Raw genomic sequence first — 19060 nt, forward strand, 5'->3', positions numbered from 1 at the left:
TAATTGGGGCTCAAAGGGAATGTTCCCTATCGTCAAAATGAGATGCAGGCCGGGTGCGGTGGCTCACGCCTGTAATCCTAACACTCTGCGAGGCCGAGGCGGGCGGATTGCTCAAGGTCAGGAGTTCAAAACCAGCCTGAGGAAGAGCGAGACCCTGTCTCTACCATAAATAGAAAGAAATTAATTGGCCAACTAATATATATATATAGAAAAAATTAGCCGGGCATGGTGGCACATGCCTGTAGTCCTAGCTACTCGGGAGACTGAGGCAGCAGGATCGCTTGAGCCCAGGAGTTTGAGGTTGCTGTGAGCTAGGCTGATGCCACGGCACTCACTCTAGCCTGGGCAACAAAGCGAGACTCTGTCTCAAAAAAAAAAAAAATGAGATGCAAATTTCATCTGTTAAAGCTTATCTTTAATGAGATTTTATGTATTTGATCTTTTTCTTTTTTTTGAGACAGAGTCTCACTCTGTTGCCCAGGCTTGAGTGCCGTGGCATCAGCCTAGCTCACAGCAACCTCAAACTCCTGGGCTCAAGCGATCCTCCTGCCTCAGCCTCCCAAGTAGCTGGGACTACAGGCATGTACCACCATGCCCGGCTAATTTTTTGTATATATATTTTTAGTTGGTCAATTAATTCCTTTCTATTTTTAGTAGAGACGGGGTCTTTCTTGCTCAGGCTGGTTTCGAACTCCTAACCTCAAGCAATCCACCCGCCTCAGCCTCCCAGAGTGCTAGGATTACAGGCGTGAGCCACCGCGCCTGGCCATCTTTGAAAAATTTTTTTCCACACAGATAAGTACTACCATTTACTGATATCAATCAACAAGCCTATGATTCTAATTGAGAATATTCATCTCTTAGAAGGCATTTATAGAATTCTATTATATTCTTCTCTTGCTATTTGCCTTTTAGCATGTCATTACAATGCAGATTAATCATTTCCAATTGACGTTTAGGTGGAAGTTCCTCAATTGCACAGTTAATTGATTTTATTTTATTTTATTTACTTATTTTTATTTATTTATATTTTTGTAGAGATAGGGTCTCATTCTTGCTCAGGCTGGTCTCAAACTCCTGACCTCAAGCAATCCTCCCACCTTGGCCTCCCAAAATACCAGGATTATAGGAATGAGCCACCATGCCTTGGCCCCCTTTTATTTTTAATTTTTTGTAGTGATTTTGAAATATAGACATTTCCTTTGCACTTGCATCAAGGTCCATAAAATGCTGCTAGAATGGTAATTTGAGCTCAGGAAATATATCCACTGCAAATTTGTGTGGGGATGCAAATCTTGATTTTTGTTTTAACTTTTGACTCCACAAGAAGTGATTAACAGAACTTGACATTGCTTGTGATTTGAACAATGTTAGTTGTCATTTAGTGACTGCACTGTAGTATAAGTTTCACATACAGGCACTGTTTTGCCTTGTAATTTTGGGTTAAATTCATTAAGAGACATTATCAAGTCTATAGGAAAAGCTAATTTCAAAAACCATTCAGTGTTCGATAATAGTAGTTGAGGGTGGTTCTTCTCATTTAGAAAATTTTCAATCTCAGCCCTGAACTCAATAAAGTCTCAATAAAATTCGACCACTGCTAAGCCATTAAATTGCTGTTGGTAGGACAAGTCATAAATATTCAATTTCTATTTCTGAAAAAAAATCCATGGAATTTATGATATTTTAGTCCACAAGAGTGAATGAAGTTCACTGTTGACACTACTGGTTCAATAACACAAGATAGATTCAAATATTTTCCTGCAAAGTACCTTCTGTTTAATATAACACAATGAATAACCATAGGATTTAAACAAATTACATTTTCACAAACTTTGTACATTTGTATAACTAAGCCTTCGACTCCATAAGTATTTATAGTGCATCATAGCAGACTCTACTTAAGGATGTATTTAATTAGTGTTTTCTTGATTTCTTTGAAAATATTCTCATCTGCAGTTATTCCACACAGACTATGCATACAGGCTAATTCTTCAATCACTTTAAATTCAGCACAGACTCCTTGAGTAAACAACAACAATTAAGCAGTATTGGTTAATATCAGTCAACGACGAGCCAGGAAGACCAGTGAAATCATTTGCTTTGTTGTTGGTTTTTTTTTTTTTTTTTTTTTTTTTTTTGAGACAGAGTCTCACTTTGTTGCCCAGGCTAGAGTGAGTGCCATGGCATCAGCCTAGCTCACAGCAACCTCAAACTCCTGGGCTCAAGCGATCCTCCTGCTTCAGCCTCCCAACTAGCTGGGACTATAGGCATGCGCCACCATGCCCAGCTAATTTTTTCCATATTTATTAGTTGGCCAATTAATTTCTTTCTATTTATAGTAGAGATGGGGTCTCTCTCTTGCTCAAGCTGGTTTTAAACTCCTGACCTCGAGCAATCCGCTGCCTCGGCCTCCCAGAGTGCTAGAATTACAGGCGTGAGCCACCGCACCTGGCCTGCTTTGTTTTTTAATTGGCTAGTGATGTTGCTTCCAATGTCCTCAACTCTGAGCCACCGTTCTTGCTGAAAGGCTAATGGTCTTAAACAAGTTGATTTTTCTTGAGTTTTTTTTTTTTTTAACTTCTGCAACCAAACACGATTAATTAACACACCATCAAGGAATGGCTTTCCTTGATAGGCTAACAAATGAGGCACTTAGAAACTTATTTTGGCTACAGGCTCATTTTCATTTTTTATTTTTGTGAAGACTCCTGCTATGATAAGATATTCTATTTTAAATTTTCTAATTTTGCTAACCATTGCTCTCCTAGGAGTTGAGAGTATTGTAATGAGTGCTTAGTCTGGTAATGTTGTACATTGTAATCTTTTAACAATGCTAGAGTGTCATTGTGTAATGCTTTGACACCTGATTCGACACCAAGTAATCCACACGCCACCATGCCTTAAAAGCACGATATTCAAAGTTCCACTTTTATCCTCTCGTTTTGACATGATAGATATTCACTTGTATGTAATTTTTTAAAAATGCCACAGTAGATACATGTGGCACTCAAAACACAGTGAGTTATGCTACATTGCTGCAATTTGTAAGGCACAGAGCAGCAGTATGATGACAGCACCACACACAGTCTCTGTCACACTACTCAACACAGACCATATAGTAGGCCCTCGACATCTGCGGATGCAGCACCCACAGATACAGAGGGCTGACTGCAAGACTTGAGCATCCATGCATTTTGGTATCCAAGGGGGGTCCTGGAACCAATCCCCGTTGGATACCAATGGATGACTGTACATAAATGAAAGTGCATGGCTGTGTCCCAGTGAAACCTTACTGATGCACATTGAAATTTGAATGTCATGTAATTTTTATGTGTTATGAAATATTATCAAATAAACTTCTTTTTATTTTTTCCAACCATTTAAAAATATAAAAAAAACAGCCAGGCAGGTGGCTCGAGTTTGTAATACCAGCTACTCGGGAGGCTGAGGTGGGAGGATCACTTGAACCCAGAAGTTCTAGACTAGCCAGGGCAACATAGTGAGACTCTGTCTTTACAAAAAATAAAAAAATTAGCCAGGCACGGTGGCACATGCCTATAATCCTAGCTATTTGGGAGGCTGAGGAAGGAGGATCGCTTGAGCCGAGGAGTTCAAGGCTGCAGTGACCTATGATCTCACCACTGCACTTCAGCCTGGGTGACAGAGTGAGACCCTGTCTCTAAATAAATAAAGAATTCCACCTCAAATTGTGAAAGCAAGCAAGCAGGCAGGCAAGAAAGAAAGAAAGAGAAAGAAAGGAAGAAAAGAAAGAAAGAAAAGAAAGAAAGAAAAATATAGAGGAGCGTGCAGGCCATAGAAAAAAGGTGGCAGCCTGAACTTGATCTTAGTTTGCTGATCCCTGGTCTGGTGGATGTGGCTGGTTTGATTGGATTCTCATGTACAACACTGTAGCCATATGTATCAGTTTCATATTACCACTGTAACAAATTATGACAAATTTAGTGGCTTAAGACAACACAAATTTTCCATTAAACCAACCTCACTGGTCTAAAGTCAAGGTGTCAGCAGGACACCTTGTTTGGAGGCTCCAGGGGAGGATCCGTTCTTTGCCAACATCCCTTGGCTCCCTGGCTGGTGACTGCATCACTTCAATCTCTGCTGCTGTTGTCACATGGCCTTCTCTCTGAACTCTGACTCCTCCTTCATCCGCTCTCATAAGGGCTGGTGTGATTGCTTCAGACCCACCTGTTTAATCCAGGATAATTTCTCCATCTCAAGATTCTTAATTTAACCACATCTGCAAAGTCTCTTTTGTCATATAAGGTAACATATTCACAGGTTCCAGAGATTAGGACTGGGAGATCTGAGGGGTGTGTGTGTGTGCATTAACTACCATACCATGCCTTTGTTTTCTTTCATTTAGTGATTCAGCAGGTAGTGAAATCTTATGTTTAAGGCTCTAATTTCCCCATTTTTCTAAATTTTAATATTCTTTCCTTCTCTCCTCTCTCCCCTGTTATGTCCTAGGGGTGGAAGATAAACAACATTAATACTACTTGTGTCGCCAAGAGCACACTGTGATAATTGTTACTTCCTCTAAGTGATTCTCTTGACTTATCTTCTGAGATTACTGGAGTCAAGAAAGACCATTTGGGCCGGGCGCTGTGGCTCACGCCTGTAATCCTAGCTCTTGGGAGGCCGAGGCAGGCGGATTGCTCAAGGTCAGGAGTTCAAAACCAGCCTGAGCAAGAGCGAGACCCCGTCTCTACTATAAATAGAAAGAAATTAATTGGCCAACTGATATATATATAAAAAATTAGCCGGGCATGGTGGCGCATGCCTGTAGTCCCAGCTACTCGGGAGGCTGAGGCAGAAGGATCACTCGAGCCCAGGAGTTTGAGGTTGCTGTGAGCTAGGCTGACGCCACGGCACTCACTCTAGCCTGGACAACAAAGCGAGACTCTGTCTCAAAAAAAAAAAAAAAAAAAAGAAAGACCATTTGGTCTTATTTTCTGTTGTTTTTTTCATTGCCATTTGTACTAAATTTTATCAATAGAAGTGGAAACTGCAGAAAAATCAAATTCTGTTGCCTTCCCTGGATAACAGAAATACAAACTTGCAGCTTCATAAGACAAGAAATGATAGTTTATTTGGTCTGTTCCCCTAACCCAAAATAGTTCAGGAAAATCAGAATTTGTTCTGTATTTTGAAATCTTCATGAACGAAATTCTACAATTTCCTTAGTCATATATTGCTGTATTTTACAGTCCTCCCTTTTAGGAGAATTCTCGAATCCTTATGTATGGACAATTTGGAATTTCTTATGTTCCTGGTGTTTGTCAAGACCTGTGAAAATGCACATCTGCATTGCTAACACATTTATTTCAATTGAAAAGGACTTCTGGTGTTTTGACCCTTGCTCTCGGTGGGGGGTGGTGCTTGGCTGTGAAGAGGGTATTTCTTCAAGATGTCAAGGTGTGAAGAGGGTGGAAGAAATGCTTGGCCAAACTGTGCTATAGTTAGTATATTCTAGCCTGATAATCATCTGTGCTGGAAAACAATCTTCTGTATTGCTGCTTGCTATGACAACGCTGCTTCTGATGAGAAATGTGGGGGCACAGTGTTCCTGCAATGCAGTTCCATTCTGCAGTCAGCGAATGCTATTCCCATAGAGGTGCCACAGGGCTTCCAACCCGCTTTTGTTCATGCTCCTGAGATTTCTTGATTATGTAGTCCAAAGAAGGAAGAGAAAAGGGGTTTCAAAAAACAGAGACGCCTGCAACAAACTCAGATAGATCTATATCCTTCCATGAATCTCAGACTTTTTTTTTTTTTTAAGAGACAGGGTCTCTTGGTCTGTTGCTCAGGCTGGAGTGCACTGGTGCAATCATACTTTACTGTAACCTTGAACTCCTGGGCTCAAGGGATCCCCCTACCTCAGCCTCCCTAGTAGCTGGGACTACAGGTGTGTGCCATCATGCCCAGTTAATTTTTTAATTAATAATTTTTTTTTTGTAGCAACAGCGTCTTGATATGTTGCCCAGGCTGGTCTCAAACTCCTGGTCTTAAGTTATCCTCCCACCTTGGCCTCCCAAAGTGCTGGGATCATAGACATGAGCCACTGCGCCCAGCCTGAATTTCAGACATTTATATCCAGTAGCAGGAGCTTCCCCGTCCCTTTCATACTCTCCAGTGCAGTACATGCTGCTTCTCAAGAGGATATTTTCAATACATCTCTCTCATGCTCTACACCTATAAAAGCTGCCTATCAAGCCTAAATTCCTCATCCTTGCATTTAAGGGCATTTAATTCAATTCCATCACCCTCACTTTTCCAACCTGAAGTCTCATCATTCCTCAGCAAAGAACCTCTTCATTAGCCAAGCTAATCTGCCCACTATTCCCAGAATATGGTTTAACTCCATGCCTTTGTCTGTGCCATCGCCCTCATATAAACTGCTTGACTTCTTTCTTCTCTCTCAAGCCCTGCTTTCATCTCTTTTGAAACAAAATTGAAATAGATTCATTTCAGGAAACTTATCTTGACCCTGTCAGAATGATGATTCATTTGCCGGACAAACCTTCAGTGTTTTTTTTTTTTTTTAACTTAGATGGGGGTCTCACTCTTGCTCAGGCTAGTCTGGAACTCCTGAACTCAAGCAATCCTCCCACTTCAGTTTCCCAGAGTGCTAGGTTACAGGTGTGAGCCTCCAAGCCCAGCCAACCTCAGTGTTTGTCGATTCATGTACTTCTACAGGTCGAGAATTCCAAATCTGAAAATCCCAATTCCAAAATGCTCCAAAATGGTAAACTTTGTGAGTGATGACATTATGCTTAAAGGACATATAATGCAAATATTCCAAAATCTGAAAAAAAAAAAAAAAACAAACCCTGAAACCCAAAACAGTTCTGGTCCCAAGCATTTTGGTTTTTCTAAAATTTTTTACTAGTTAATAAAGCTGAAGGTCCCAAACATTTTGGATTAGGGACCAACTTTTGGGTAATGGCACTCAACCTGTACTATGTATCCTTTTGTTGCTATGGTAGGCAGAATTCTTAGATGCCATTCTCCCCTAAGATTCCTGGCCCCTGGTGTACATACACACTTTCTCCCAGCTATTAAATCAAACCCTAGTGTAGGTTCTGCTGTGAAGAAATTTAGCAGATGTAATTAAGGTTCCAAATTAGATGATTTTAAGAGAGGGAGATTATCCAGGGCGAACCTGACCTAATCAGACAAGCCTTTAAAGTAGACCGTGCTCTTCCTGAAAAAAAAAAAAAAAAAAAAAAAGAGATTCAGAGAGTGAGAGGGATTTTATGCAAGAGAAATTCTCTGTTGCTGACTTTGAATATGAAGTAAATTATGTGGCAAGGAAATGGGTGACCTTTGGGAGCTGAGTAAGGTCCCCAGTTGGCAGCTAGCAAGGAAATAGGGACCTCAGTCTTATAATTGCAAGGAACTGGACTTGGCCAAGAACTTGTGGTAATTTGCTAAGCAGTGATAGAAAACTGATGAGCTTGTTTTTATAGATCTTGCTTTTGTTGATTTCATATGTGTGTGTCAGTAGACTGTAAGTACTTTGGTGAGAGGAAAAGGATTTTTTAAAAAAATTTTGTACCCTCTTTGCACCACAGCCATAATGTGATGCTATTAGGGAGACTTGCCTTAATTAATATGTTGGAGTTAATGCGAGATATAAATCCTTTGCCATGAAGGAGCCTGTTGTTAAGCAGCAACTAGAATCACTACCATGCCAAGTGCCTCCTGCCTCCCATGTTAGAAACAAATCCCTGCACATCTGATATCTTCTGGACATCTTCACGTGGATGTCTCACAAGTCCCATGAACTCAGTAAGTCCCACCCAAAATTTCCTTTCCCAAATTTGTCCCTCTCCCTCTAGTCCCTAATTCTGTTAATGGCACCTTCCAATCCCCCTTTATCTTGGGGTTTAGAGCTTCAGCCATTGTTGACTCCTTCCCTCAATCTTGTCCCCCACATTCAATCTGTTGCCAAGTCCTCTCCATTCACCCCCTCCTCTCCTTTATTGTCACTGCCTGGTTCAGTATCTCACACCTAGAATACTGCAAGAGTCTCTCTAGCTCCTCTCTTGGGACCAATCTCTGATTAGCACAGCTCTAATGATGTCACTTTCCTGCTAAACCACCTTTCAAGGAATCCATTAGCTTGGCATTTAAAACTCTTCACGACTTAACCCAAACCTACCTTTCTCACATTTTCAATAAATCTTAAGTGTGTATTTTGCCTACCTTCTAAGTTATTTTAGGTTGACCTTTAAAAATTTCTGCTTTAAAACTGTTATTGCTTTTGCAGGTCCTCGTACTAACTGTGACTCTTCCCTGCAACCTGCAGTTTTTCCACGTGCATCTTACCGTTACTTGTACTTCAGACCCACTGCCCTTCCAATTCTCTGCAGTCGGATATTCTCATACCTTGGACTCTTCTGAACATATAGTAGCCACTTGGCTTGTTGAACTGCCAAGGGGAAATGTGGTTCCAGAGCCAAATTGTGAGTGCCCAGAGCTTTACAAACAAACAAACAACCTTATTTTGTTTGCCTTAGGCATTCATTCCCTACCCCAGGGCACACAAACACCATTTTATTCTGGTTTCGGGAGATCATTGGCCTAAATGTTGGGATCTGAATCCTGCACATTCATCCCATAGAAAAGGGACTCACAGCCCCGTTTCATAGTAAAGTCCCATTTATTCCTTTGATTTTCAGTGATTTTAACCAGTCGCCCCCCTCCCCCTCCCCAGTCTCCTCTGTCCGCAGGGGTGTGTGCCCTAGAGTTCCCGCTTTTGGAGAACCGGTTTTGCCTCCGCCCACTCCTCCTTCCCCAAGCGTGAGGCTTCCAAACTTCTCCCCCACCCCCACCCCGCCAGCCCTCTCCTGTCCCCTGCCATAGTGCGGGCTTTAATACATGATCTGGTCTCAAAAGAAAAACCGAAAGAAAAAAAAGCAAGGAGGAAAAAAAAAAAAAAACTAAAAAGAAACAAAGCAGAAAACTTCCCAGGGTTTGTCTTAGAATCTGGACCCCGTTCCTCCACTGAACCCTCGGGAACCGTAGGCTTTCGTTTGCCCCGTGGCTCGCCTGTCACCCCCGGAGCAGCGCGGCACCACTCCCAGCCTGCTGCTGGGGTTTAATGACATAAGCAACTTTCGTCCCCCCCCCGCCCCGTCTTGGTACAGCCTGTCCGGCGTTCGCGTTCCACCCCCCTCTTTCCTTTCAGGTTGGTTCGGCCCCCGTCTACTCCGGGGTGGTGCTTAGCCGGCGCCAGACCGACCCTCGACTTCGGAGAGGCAGTGCTGTTCCTCTTGGTGCTTCCTCCTCACCTTCTTCGGCTTCTTCAGCCTCCTCGGCCTCCTTATCCGCCACAGGAACCCGAGACCCCGGTGTATGCCCCACCCCTGACCCCGCTAGAGATATGTCCACCCCGGCTCGGCGGCGCCTCATGCGGGACTTCAAGAGGTAAAGCGACATGGACCGCTGAGGCCGGGGGCTGCCAGCCGGGGCACAGGGCGGGTCCCGAGGCTGCCCGGGTAGGGTGGGGTGTGGGCAGCCGGGAGCGGACACGAGTGCCGGACTGGGGGGACCCCTGTGTATCTCTCTGAAGGTTGCAGGAGGATCCTCCAGCCGGAGTCAGCGGGGCTCCGTCCGAGAACAACATAATGGTTTGGAACGCGGTCATTTTCGGGTGAGTCTGCGTTCCAGGCGGTGGCTAGAGATGGGGGACACGAGCCGGCTCAGTGTGTCCTCCGGGCCGGGCCGCTTGGGAAGGCAGAGGGTGAAAGGGAACATGTTTGGGTCTGGCTGGGCCTAGGCACCTCCCCGGAGCCTGTGCCTCGATTAGCTCAGTTCCCGCTGCCAGGGGAACCGTTTGGGGTGCTAGGGGGGCGGGGCGGGGAGTGGTGGCGGTTAGGCGCGGCGGCCTGCTCTGTGTTTCTGAGCCCAAAACATCTATTGGTAGTGGCTTTCCGATTCCGGCAACAGTGGTTGACCAGAGGTGGAGATGGCATAGCTTGGACTAGCTGTCTCCTAAAATGAACTGGGGAGAAGGGAGCCCTTTAAGCGGGAACTGACTATTTTCCTCTGTGTTGCAGGCCTGAAGGGACCCCGTTTGAGGATGGTAAGAGAGAGTTTCTTTACCACCTTTAAGGAGCCTGATCATCAGGGTAAAGGGTTCCCAGTTATCTTTGAAGTGTCTCCTACTTAGTAACCTGCTTCTGCCTATAGCCTCTGCCTACTAAAGGGTTGAGTGCAATCCAGTGTGTGGCAAGTTGTTCTGGATATTGTCCACTTGTCTAGAACCACACCTTTTTTTTTTGCTTTCCCCTTTTTAAAAAAAAAATCTGGGTAAGGCAGGCACTTTTTAAAAGGAGCAACCATAGCACTGGTGTTAAGGATTTTTGAGGTTTGGGCTGCTATTCTCCTAAATTCAGCCACCCCCCTTCAAGATACTGATTTAGTATAAGCCCAACCAGTTGCTGACAGTCAGCAGAGACCCCAGAAACCATCTGGTTCAGAATTCTACTGCAAGGGTAGAAACAGTAGCTGCTTAATATGTATTTGTTGGATGTTGAATGGATGCAAGTATCCCTTGCACACAACTATCTGACATTCTACAATCTGATATTGAATGCCTGTTAGCCTTACATGGTCTTAAATGTTTCATTGGAGTATAATGTTGTTTCTTATTTTAAATGAATTTAAAGTGTATGCTTTCATCAAGACTTTATGACCAGTAATCTCAGAGCAGCTTCAGAATTGAGGTTAGCCTTAAGGTACCCTCTTGACCAGTGTCCAACTTACTTGAAGGTACTAAATGTACCAATAGGTATATCATTTTTAATTGATTTAGGATTAATTTTTAAAAACGTGTTGCTTTTTAAAAACTGTTTTTAGATAATTATAGATTCATGTGCAATTGCAAGAAATAATACAGACAGACTTGTATACCCTTCACCCAGTCCTCCCCCCACCCATTTGGTAATATCTTGAATGACTATACTACCATATCACAAGCAGGAAATTGACATTGATAGTTTTACATGCACTCAGTTTTGTGTATGTATGTATGTGTTTAGTTAATTGTTTTTTGAAAGTTTAATACATTTTGAAGATGATTAAAAGTATTTCAAGTCATGAAATTCCTTAATATTTGAAGCATTTAAAAAAAGAAAAGGATCTTTCTGTTACTTTTTTCTTAATGTTATATCTTCCCTCAGTCATACATAGAATTTTATACATGCACACACACACATACAAACCCCCCTCAGTTTGAAGGTGGGAGCAAAAACATTTCTGCAAACTACTTAATACATATGTTGCCAAGTTGGAATCCTTTTTGATGCTACCAGTCCTCAAAATGTTGTGAGGTAAGTCACTATCAAATAAGTCTATAATTTGTTTCAAATACTCATATTTGCCTAGGAAACTGGACAGTCACCTGAATATTTTAGTTTCCTTTCTACCTTCACCCCCAGGTAAATGTCATTGCTCTTCATGGCTGCAATAAAAAGAAATGGCAGCAGGAGAGAATGATTCTGAGGACATACTACTTTGGTGCAGTTAATCATTTGAACTGATCTGTAGCAAGGGCTAGCTAGACTTAATTTTCCTCTGCTAGATTGGTGCTAGTTTTTTTATACCTAAGCTTTATGTGCAGATTAACTGTGTATTTGCTTTAGCTCTAGTATGTTTTGTTTTCATTGGCTTCTTTTTCCCTCATTTTACTCCAACTGCTTTATGCTGGGCACAGCTTTATTAATAGTACATTGCTTTGCTAGGGATTGGCTACTTAAATATTTCAAGGGTGCTTCTCATGTTTTAAGTGGTATGAATTGAAAAGGTACTTATGGAATCCATTATTTATCTGGACTGTCTCCTTTAACATTACTAGCTCTGCTTTTGATGGTATGTATCTCCATCCAGGCATTACTGAATTAGACTAAATGACAGTACCCTTTTGTGATTCATTCTGTTGAACAGTCTGCTACCCATGGATGCTTCGTCAGATGTCTAGAACACTGTGGCTACAAAAAATACTTTTGACCATTTTTGAATACCCCTTATTTACATTTGGAGAACTTCCAGTTAGGGAAAAGACTGTTTAGGGTTAAATGACATAGTTAATTTTCCTGTTTACAATGTATTATATAAATTGAGAGCCCCCAAACTACTTTTGCTTCTTCCTTGTTAAACCATTTGTGGTGAAAGTTTCTGAGACAACCAGTCTCCAGCTAAAGAGATGAAATCTTAAGGAAAAGAACTCTTAAGGGCATTTTGATTTCACTTCACACACTTGAAGCAAGAGGAGTATGTTCTCAAGGGCTTATACTACCAAAACACTAGGAGGAAATACTTCATCATCAAAATATATTGGTATATATGCTGATTACAAAGGTTATGGAATATAATATTCTTCATCATGTTATCTAAAAATTAATGGTAATAGTAAGGTACTAGTATGCCCTTTTCATAATAGATGTATCCTTTAGAATTTGGTTATAAATATTTTCTTTTTAAAAATGAATCTCCTAAAGTCCACTAAGGGTGTTCTTAAGGTAAAGATATCTTATGCTGAAGAGTTTTGGGTAAACAGATTTTCAGTTATCAAAAAATTTATTGTTTTTTTTTAAAGAGATAGGGTCTCTCTATGTTGCCCAAGTTGGTCTTGAATTTGTGAATGCCTATAGGCAGAACATACACTATCTAGTTAGTTCAACCATATCACTCCTTATTGCCATATATCAGCCATTTAACACATTTACATAATTTCCCTGGTCTCTTTGTATACAGAGATTAATTGATACTTTCCTTAAAATGTTTTGGCCACCTCAGGAAGATGAACAAAATCAGTATACATTGTGTACAACAATGGTGAGGCTTAAATTTTCAGTTACTTTATAGCTTAGCCTTCTAAATATTCAGAAGGTAAGCTCTAGTGTCAAATTGCATAATGCTAATTCTAAGATTTTTAATTTCCTTAACATTTGTTTTAGATCTCAGAAATTACATTGAGGGTTGGTTGTACTAAAGAGGTTTTGATTGTTTAATGTAGCTAAAAGTAAAAAATATCCTCTTTTTAATGTGTACCTTAAATAAGATTTATGTAAGTCTTAATTTATACTCAAGTAGACACAAACAAGTTGCTTCACCTGAAGATATTAAATGAGCTGTTTTAAAAGACTTTTGATTAACTTCTTTGGTAGCTAGGTAACTTCTGGGCAAGCATTAGGCAGAAAGCTCAAGTCAAGGAATTTGTAAACCACCAACATAGGTACTCAATTTGCATTTAACTGTATTTGATGTAGGCTGGAAGGAAAATACTATTTAATATCTGAATTGTGTATTTCTTACTGATAGTGAAGTTTGGATTTTTGGTTTTTGCCTCCTTTAGCTGTGTCTAGAGATGTGAAACTTTATACTTATAGCTAAAATAATTGCTCATATTTATGGCACACTTACTTTGTGACACTATGCATATTTCCCTCATTTAAATCTCACAACAGTGCTGCTGTATGGTGGGTACTATTTTAATCATGAGGAACTTGAGGTTTTAGTCAAGTTGAGCACCTTCCCCAAGGTTTCACAGATAGCAAGTAGCAAAATGAGGAGTTGAGCCTAGACCTGACTGCAAAGCTCATGCTCTTACCCACTGTGCTCTGCTGTTTTGCTTATGCCTTCCCTATGTATTGCTTTACAACCTTTTTTTCTTTTTTTTCGCCTCTCATACAACCTTTAGATATCATATTTAATGATGGTTTTAAGATAGCTGAGATCTCCGTGTGCTATTAAATTGGCCCAGTTTTAGAGCAATGCCTTGATGATAAATCGTTTACCTATAATTTAATCAGATTTTAACATTGATTTGAGTGTATTTACACTTGGGATACATAAGGAAGCTCAAAGCTTTGAACTCTCTAACACATTCCCACTTTTTCTTGCATATTATAATGTCATTAATACCAAAAAGGAAGAACTATACTTTCTCAAAAAGAGGACGATTTATGACCAGGTGGTGATAAAGGTGGAGTATGTTCTGAGGGAACTGTAGTATGTCTGTCTGTTCCAGAAGATTTAACTTTCTTTCCTTAGTTATAATACATAGTATCTGGCTTTCAAAAGAAAGTACTTTAGGGAGTAACAATGGTCTGAAGAACATAACATGTCTCTATATGTTGCATTTTAAATTATTCTGAAACTTTGGGACACATTCATATCAAGGGCAACTTTGTTAGCAAATTGTTTCCTATGAGCTTGCTAGTAGGAAACAAACATTTTAGTATTGTTACGTCACAGATCTAGCAGTAGAATGATCGCAGCACTCTTTTTTTTCTTAAGCAGTGATAAACTTATTAGTGGGAACAAAAAGGAAATAGATTGCTAACTCTGGAGAAACTAGTAATAATTATACTCTATCTCAACTATGGTCTATTATATTAGAATAAATTATTAAATGGAGTGGACCACGCATCATCTTATCCCAGATAGTAACTGATTCCTTTAAATTTAAAGAGATTTCAGTCAGGAAAAAACATTGCCCAGTTGTTTTCTTCAATTTATTTAACAAACACAATTTAAAATAACATTTTTTTTTCTTTTCTATTTCCAGAGATTTGCAATAGGTTGTATAAAATAACATTTTGAATCTCCCTAAATCACAACATCCTAGAGTTTTTAAGGAAGATCCACTTTGTCTATGCCTTATAAATTAGTCTATAATCTGGTATGCTTTAGGGCCTCCTGCTACCTTAGGTTGACACATATTCAAGAAAAATAATTTCATTTCACCAGTAGCACAAACAAACATCTTTAAAAAGATAAATTTGCTGGAGACATGAATGCAACCAAATGTGATTTTAAACTTATTTCTGCCATCAGTTCTCTCCATAAGTGTGAATAACTGAGTTGATTTTATAGTAAAGTACTTTATGAGTCATACTTAAGGGTTTTTGAGAGGCACTATGAAGTTTTTTCTGGCTTAAGTTCAATTAACTTTTCATCATAGAGTTGCTATTATATGAAAAGGAACCAGTTAACACTTTTATACTTATTCTCTTCTATATTAAAAATAACTTGATTATGGATTTGTATTTCCAGCATTAGTTTTTGAACCTTTGTGCTTTCATTTCTTCTAGTCCATTTAAAATCACTGGAGAGTTTAAGATGGTAGCTGACTAAAATAGGCCTTTGAGGTCTTTTGGTCTTCTCAAGGAAGAAGGCCAAATTTAAGGCTGAGTTTCTTGTCATTTTATTTTAAGGATGTTTTCGAAATGTACAGTGGCTAAAGTTACCCTGCAGACAGTAATGTTGCGTTTATAATGGCTGTCTTTAAGTTCAGGGGACAATAATGGCAAAACAAAAATATGAATCACCTTTAAATAGTTCTTAGAGCAATTCCTAGAGATATGTTTCTTACCTGGTGTCTCTTTCCTCTCTACCCTGTATCTTTGTATTATTTAATACTTGAAAAAACCCATGTAGCATTAAAAACAAAGTACTACTGAACAAAGTGATAAATACATTTTCTTAAACATTTCTTTTCTAACTACAGGAACATTTAAGCTTACAATAGAATTCACTGAAGAATATCCGAATAAACCACCTACAGTTAGATTTGTTTCTAAGATGTTTCATCCAAATGGCAAGTATCACTTTTAGTACAATATTTCAAACTATTACAATGTTTATTATGGAGTATTCCACATTTCTGTTTTCTTGTCTGTAGTGCCTGGGTACTTGTTTAGGCAGCTTGCTGCTTCCTGAAAACATGGTGGTCTATTGCCATCTTGATCTATAGTCCTAGAACTGAAGCAGTGAAGGTACTTTCCCTTTGTTTGGAGTCTAAGAGCCTCCTGATTTTGATGATCTGCGTCATTTACTTATTAAACAAAAATGAGGATACTCTTGAGGTTTTCTTTTAATGCTAGGCCAGATTGGGGTGGTCTTTTGTTGTAATTATTTTCACTAGCATTTAAAACAGTAGTTTTCAACTCTGGATGCATATCAGAATTACTATGGAACAGTTAATACAGATGCCCTGGCCCCATTACAGAACTACTGAATATTATTCTGTTGTTGAAGGCTGGGCATATAGCATATTAGAAAAGCACCACAGGTGATTCTTACTTACCATTTGGCTATTTTTTAAAATAGTAGTAAGCCTGGAACAGCTTACTTTTTATTCAGGTCAATGAAGTATTTTTCAGGGTATTAGATATTTTTATCTTTATGCCAAAATTAAACCTTGTGAACTCTGAGCTATCTTTTATTATTTCAGATAGGAGGTACAGTTTACAAATTTGGTGGGATGAATTTCCCACAGGTCTGTGGATAGCTAGAGACCCAGTTAGAAAATGTGTATGATTTCCCAGATAATAGGATAGCCTTTTTAGAAGAATGAGCTCTAAGTATCTTCCAGTTTTATATGGATCACATTTGACATTCTCTCATCATCCTGATTATTTCACTAGTGATGATAGTGACTCATCTTTTTTTAGGCAGTTAACTGGGAAGCAGCCTAAGAATCTTTAAATTAAAAAGTAAAGTATCCTTGACAAATTTTGTTTTGACTATAATGTTAAAACCTTAGTGATCTTGTTATGTTTAACATACCTACTTCTATAGTCTATGCAGATGGTAGTATATGTCTGGATATACTTCAGAATCGTTGGAGTCCAACTTATGATGTGTCTTCCATTTTAACATCTATACAGGTGAAATTTTCTTTAATGTGATGACTTTTAATATGTTTATATTAGCAATTGAATTGTTTTTGAAGGTCATAATAGACTTTTTAATTTTGGGCCAAAGCTTATTGGTTTTATAGATAAAATGTAGACCATTAAGACCCAAATCACCAGAAAAAAAAAAAAATATATATATATATATTTGCCCAGCTACTAGCACATTAATGTAACTAAGTTTGTATGCTAAAGACAACAAATATAGCTGTTACTTTGGACAATTCAATTGAATGTCATTACCTTATAAGATAGTTGTTTGTTCTGAACATATATTTTTTTGCATTAAGGAACTGACATTTTACAAATTGTCTCTCTAGTCTCTATTGGATGAACCCAATCCCAATAGTCCAGCAAACAGCCAGGCTGCTCAGCTGTACCAAGAGAACAAGCGGGAATATGAAAAGCGTGTTTCTGCAATAGTAGAACAGAGCTGGCGTGATTGTTGACCCTGGGTGCAGCAAAAGAGGCTGCCTATCAGAAAAAATATATATTGATGTGTTTGTCACCTTCCTATTCTTCAGTGTCATTACATTGACTTTATTAAAAGCAAAATAGCTGTTGTGCTGTTTCCATCTTCCCTTGCCAAGCTTTTCCTGCCCGTTCTACCTTCTCCTTGAACATCAGAAAACACCCTCTATGAAATCAAATGTACTGTACCTGGGTTACTTGCAAAAATTACTAATGCTTAATTCCTTTTCTGTTGTATCTCATCTACAGTCAGTCTTAGGGCAGTTTTGTTACTGTGCTTTACACTAAGCTTTTAAAATGATGTTATACAAGTGGTGCTTATGCATAGCTTGATGACCAGGATGTTATTTTTAACAAAATGATTGCTGAAGTGTTTCATCCTGGCTGGTCCTTCACTTGTGTTGGATTTAGGAGTGAATGTCTTTATAATATGGCCTGTAGAAAACAGAAATAAATCCATGTAAACATCAATTTTGAAAGAGGAATGGAGACTAAAAATCTTACAATGCTAAGATTTAAGCAATATGAATTACAAGATGGTATTTACTGGTAGTCAGGAGAATGTTGAAGGACTCAGCCAAAGGAGTACAGCAATTGTAGTAACTGACACATTCTCTCCTTGGGAGATACTGACTGGACACACCTGTGCTGTGTCAATACTTGTGTTCTGGGTTTTTGCTTTTTTTAAAGAGGTGTAGGAGCAGAGAAATGGAAACAATCATCAGTTTTTGAGCTAGGGAAAGTTGGAGATCCTTTAATCTTTTTAAAGGAGCAGTGCTGCCCTAGATGAACAAACTTAATAATCCTCAATCTTTTTTTAAAATTTTTGATTAATTTAAGGAAGGGAGCATATTTGTGACAAACTATTTTCCACTCAAATCCTGAGTTACTGCTGCATGCTTTAGTTTTTTCTCTTTCAGCGTTATGAGAACCTTAAAGCCGATGTCTGGAATCTTTCTTTGGATATTTATACTTTTAAATATATAATACCTTTAAGTAGCAGTGTGGGACAAGGCTTGTAAATGTCTAATGTTCTATTGTCACCTTTTATGCATTTATCACTCTTCCAACTCTAACTTTGCACAAGTAACCCATGTAAAAAATGTACATTTTTCAAAACTTGTAAATAAAAATAACCTTAAAATTTCATAGTCAAAGTATAATTATATTTTAGTTCAGTATAAACTTTAAAGTTTTGGGGGATATGATATCTACTCATTTCCCCCTTGAACATTATGGTAAAAGCAAAAATACTCATTCTGGGAGTAGAAAAGAGAAGACAGTAGATACTGTTGTAGAGAACCTTTTTTCTTTTCAGTCCTAAGTGGTAATGCTTTTTTAACATTTCAACAATATTAAAGAAAGCTACTTTAGTATACATTATGGTAAGTCAAGAGAATAAAATTGTGACAAGAGGGGAGGAGAAAAACCTGGGTATTTACCAGCAACCTCAGAGACCAAGCTCTAACTTAATCTTGACATTCCACATCTTTAAAAGCACTAGCTTAAAAACAAACTACACCAAACTATTATAAAATGATGTTTTGAATCCTACATAAAGTTTGGGAGTATAGGTATCCTCAATCATCTTGTTTAAAAAACTCTGATTTCTTCTGAGGAGCAACTCATCTTTGAAGAGACAAAGGACAATAACTTTGTAAAAACTATCACCCCTTAGTACTTGTTTGGGTGGTGTTTGCTAAGTGAAATTATGTCCTTATGATGCATGTACCCCACTCATCCTTCAAGATATGGTACTTAGGCCTCAATTTGGGGGAGCTGGATCTACACTAATTACCACATTAATCGAATTGTTTCACCTAGCAGCAATGTCCTTACATGTGCTTAATATTTTC

The 19060-nt window shown here is 39.1% G+C and overlaps 1 protein-coding gene across 1 annotated transcript; it reads left to right on the plus strand.

The window, feature by feature from the left end:
- Nucleotides 1–9217: 9217 nt before the first annotated feature.
- On the plus strand, nt 9218–17296 carry UBE2A (ubiquitin conjugating enzyme E2 A). Its single transcript, XM_012739325.2, has 6 exons — nt 9218–9456; nt 9602–9682; nt 10089–10114; nt 15545–15634; nt 16618–16706; nt 17054–17296. The coding sequence occupies exons 1-6, from the start codon at nt 9413–9415 to the stop codon at nt 17180–17182; spliced, it is 459 nt and encodes a 152-aa protein (XP_012594779.1). The 5' UTR covers nt 9218–9412; the 3' UTR covers nt 17183–17296.
- The last annotated feature ends 1764 nt before the right edge of the window (nt 17297–19060 follow it).

This window comes from Microcebus murinus, chromosome X (genome assembly GCF_040939455.1).
Source record: "Microcebus murinus isolate Inina chromosome X, M.murinus_Inina_mat1.0, whole genome shotgun sequence".
Lineage (NCBI taxonomy): Eukaryota > Metazoa > Chordata > Mammalia > Primates > Cheirogaleidae > Microcebus > Microcebus murinus.

What these genes read in the sequence shown, in the direction of transcription:
- UBE2A (XM_012739325.2), top strand. Translation starts at nt 9,413, where the DNA reads ATGTCCACCCCGGCTCGGCGGCGCCTCATGCGGGACTTCAAGAG. An exon ending in TGGAACGCGGTCATTTTCGG is followed by an intron (nt 9,683 to 10,088) that starts GTGAGTCTGCGT and finishes TCTGTGTTGCAG; the next exon opens with GCCTGAAGGGACCCCGTTTG. An exon ending in AGGGACCCCGTTTGAGGATG is followed by an intron (nt 10,115 to 15,544) that starts GTAAGAGAGAGT and finishes TTCTAACTACAG; the next exon opens with GAACATTTAAGCTTACAATA.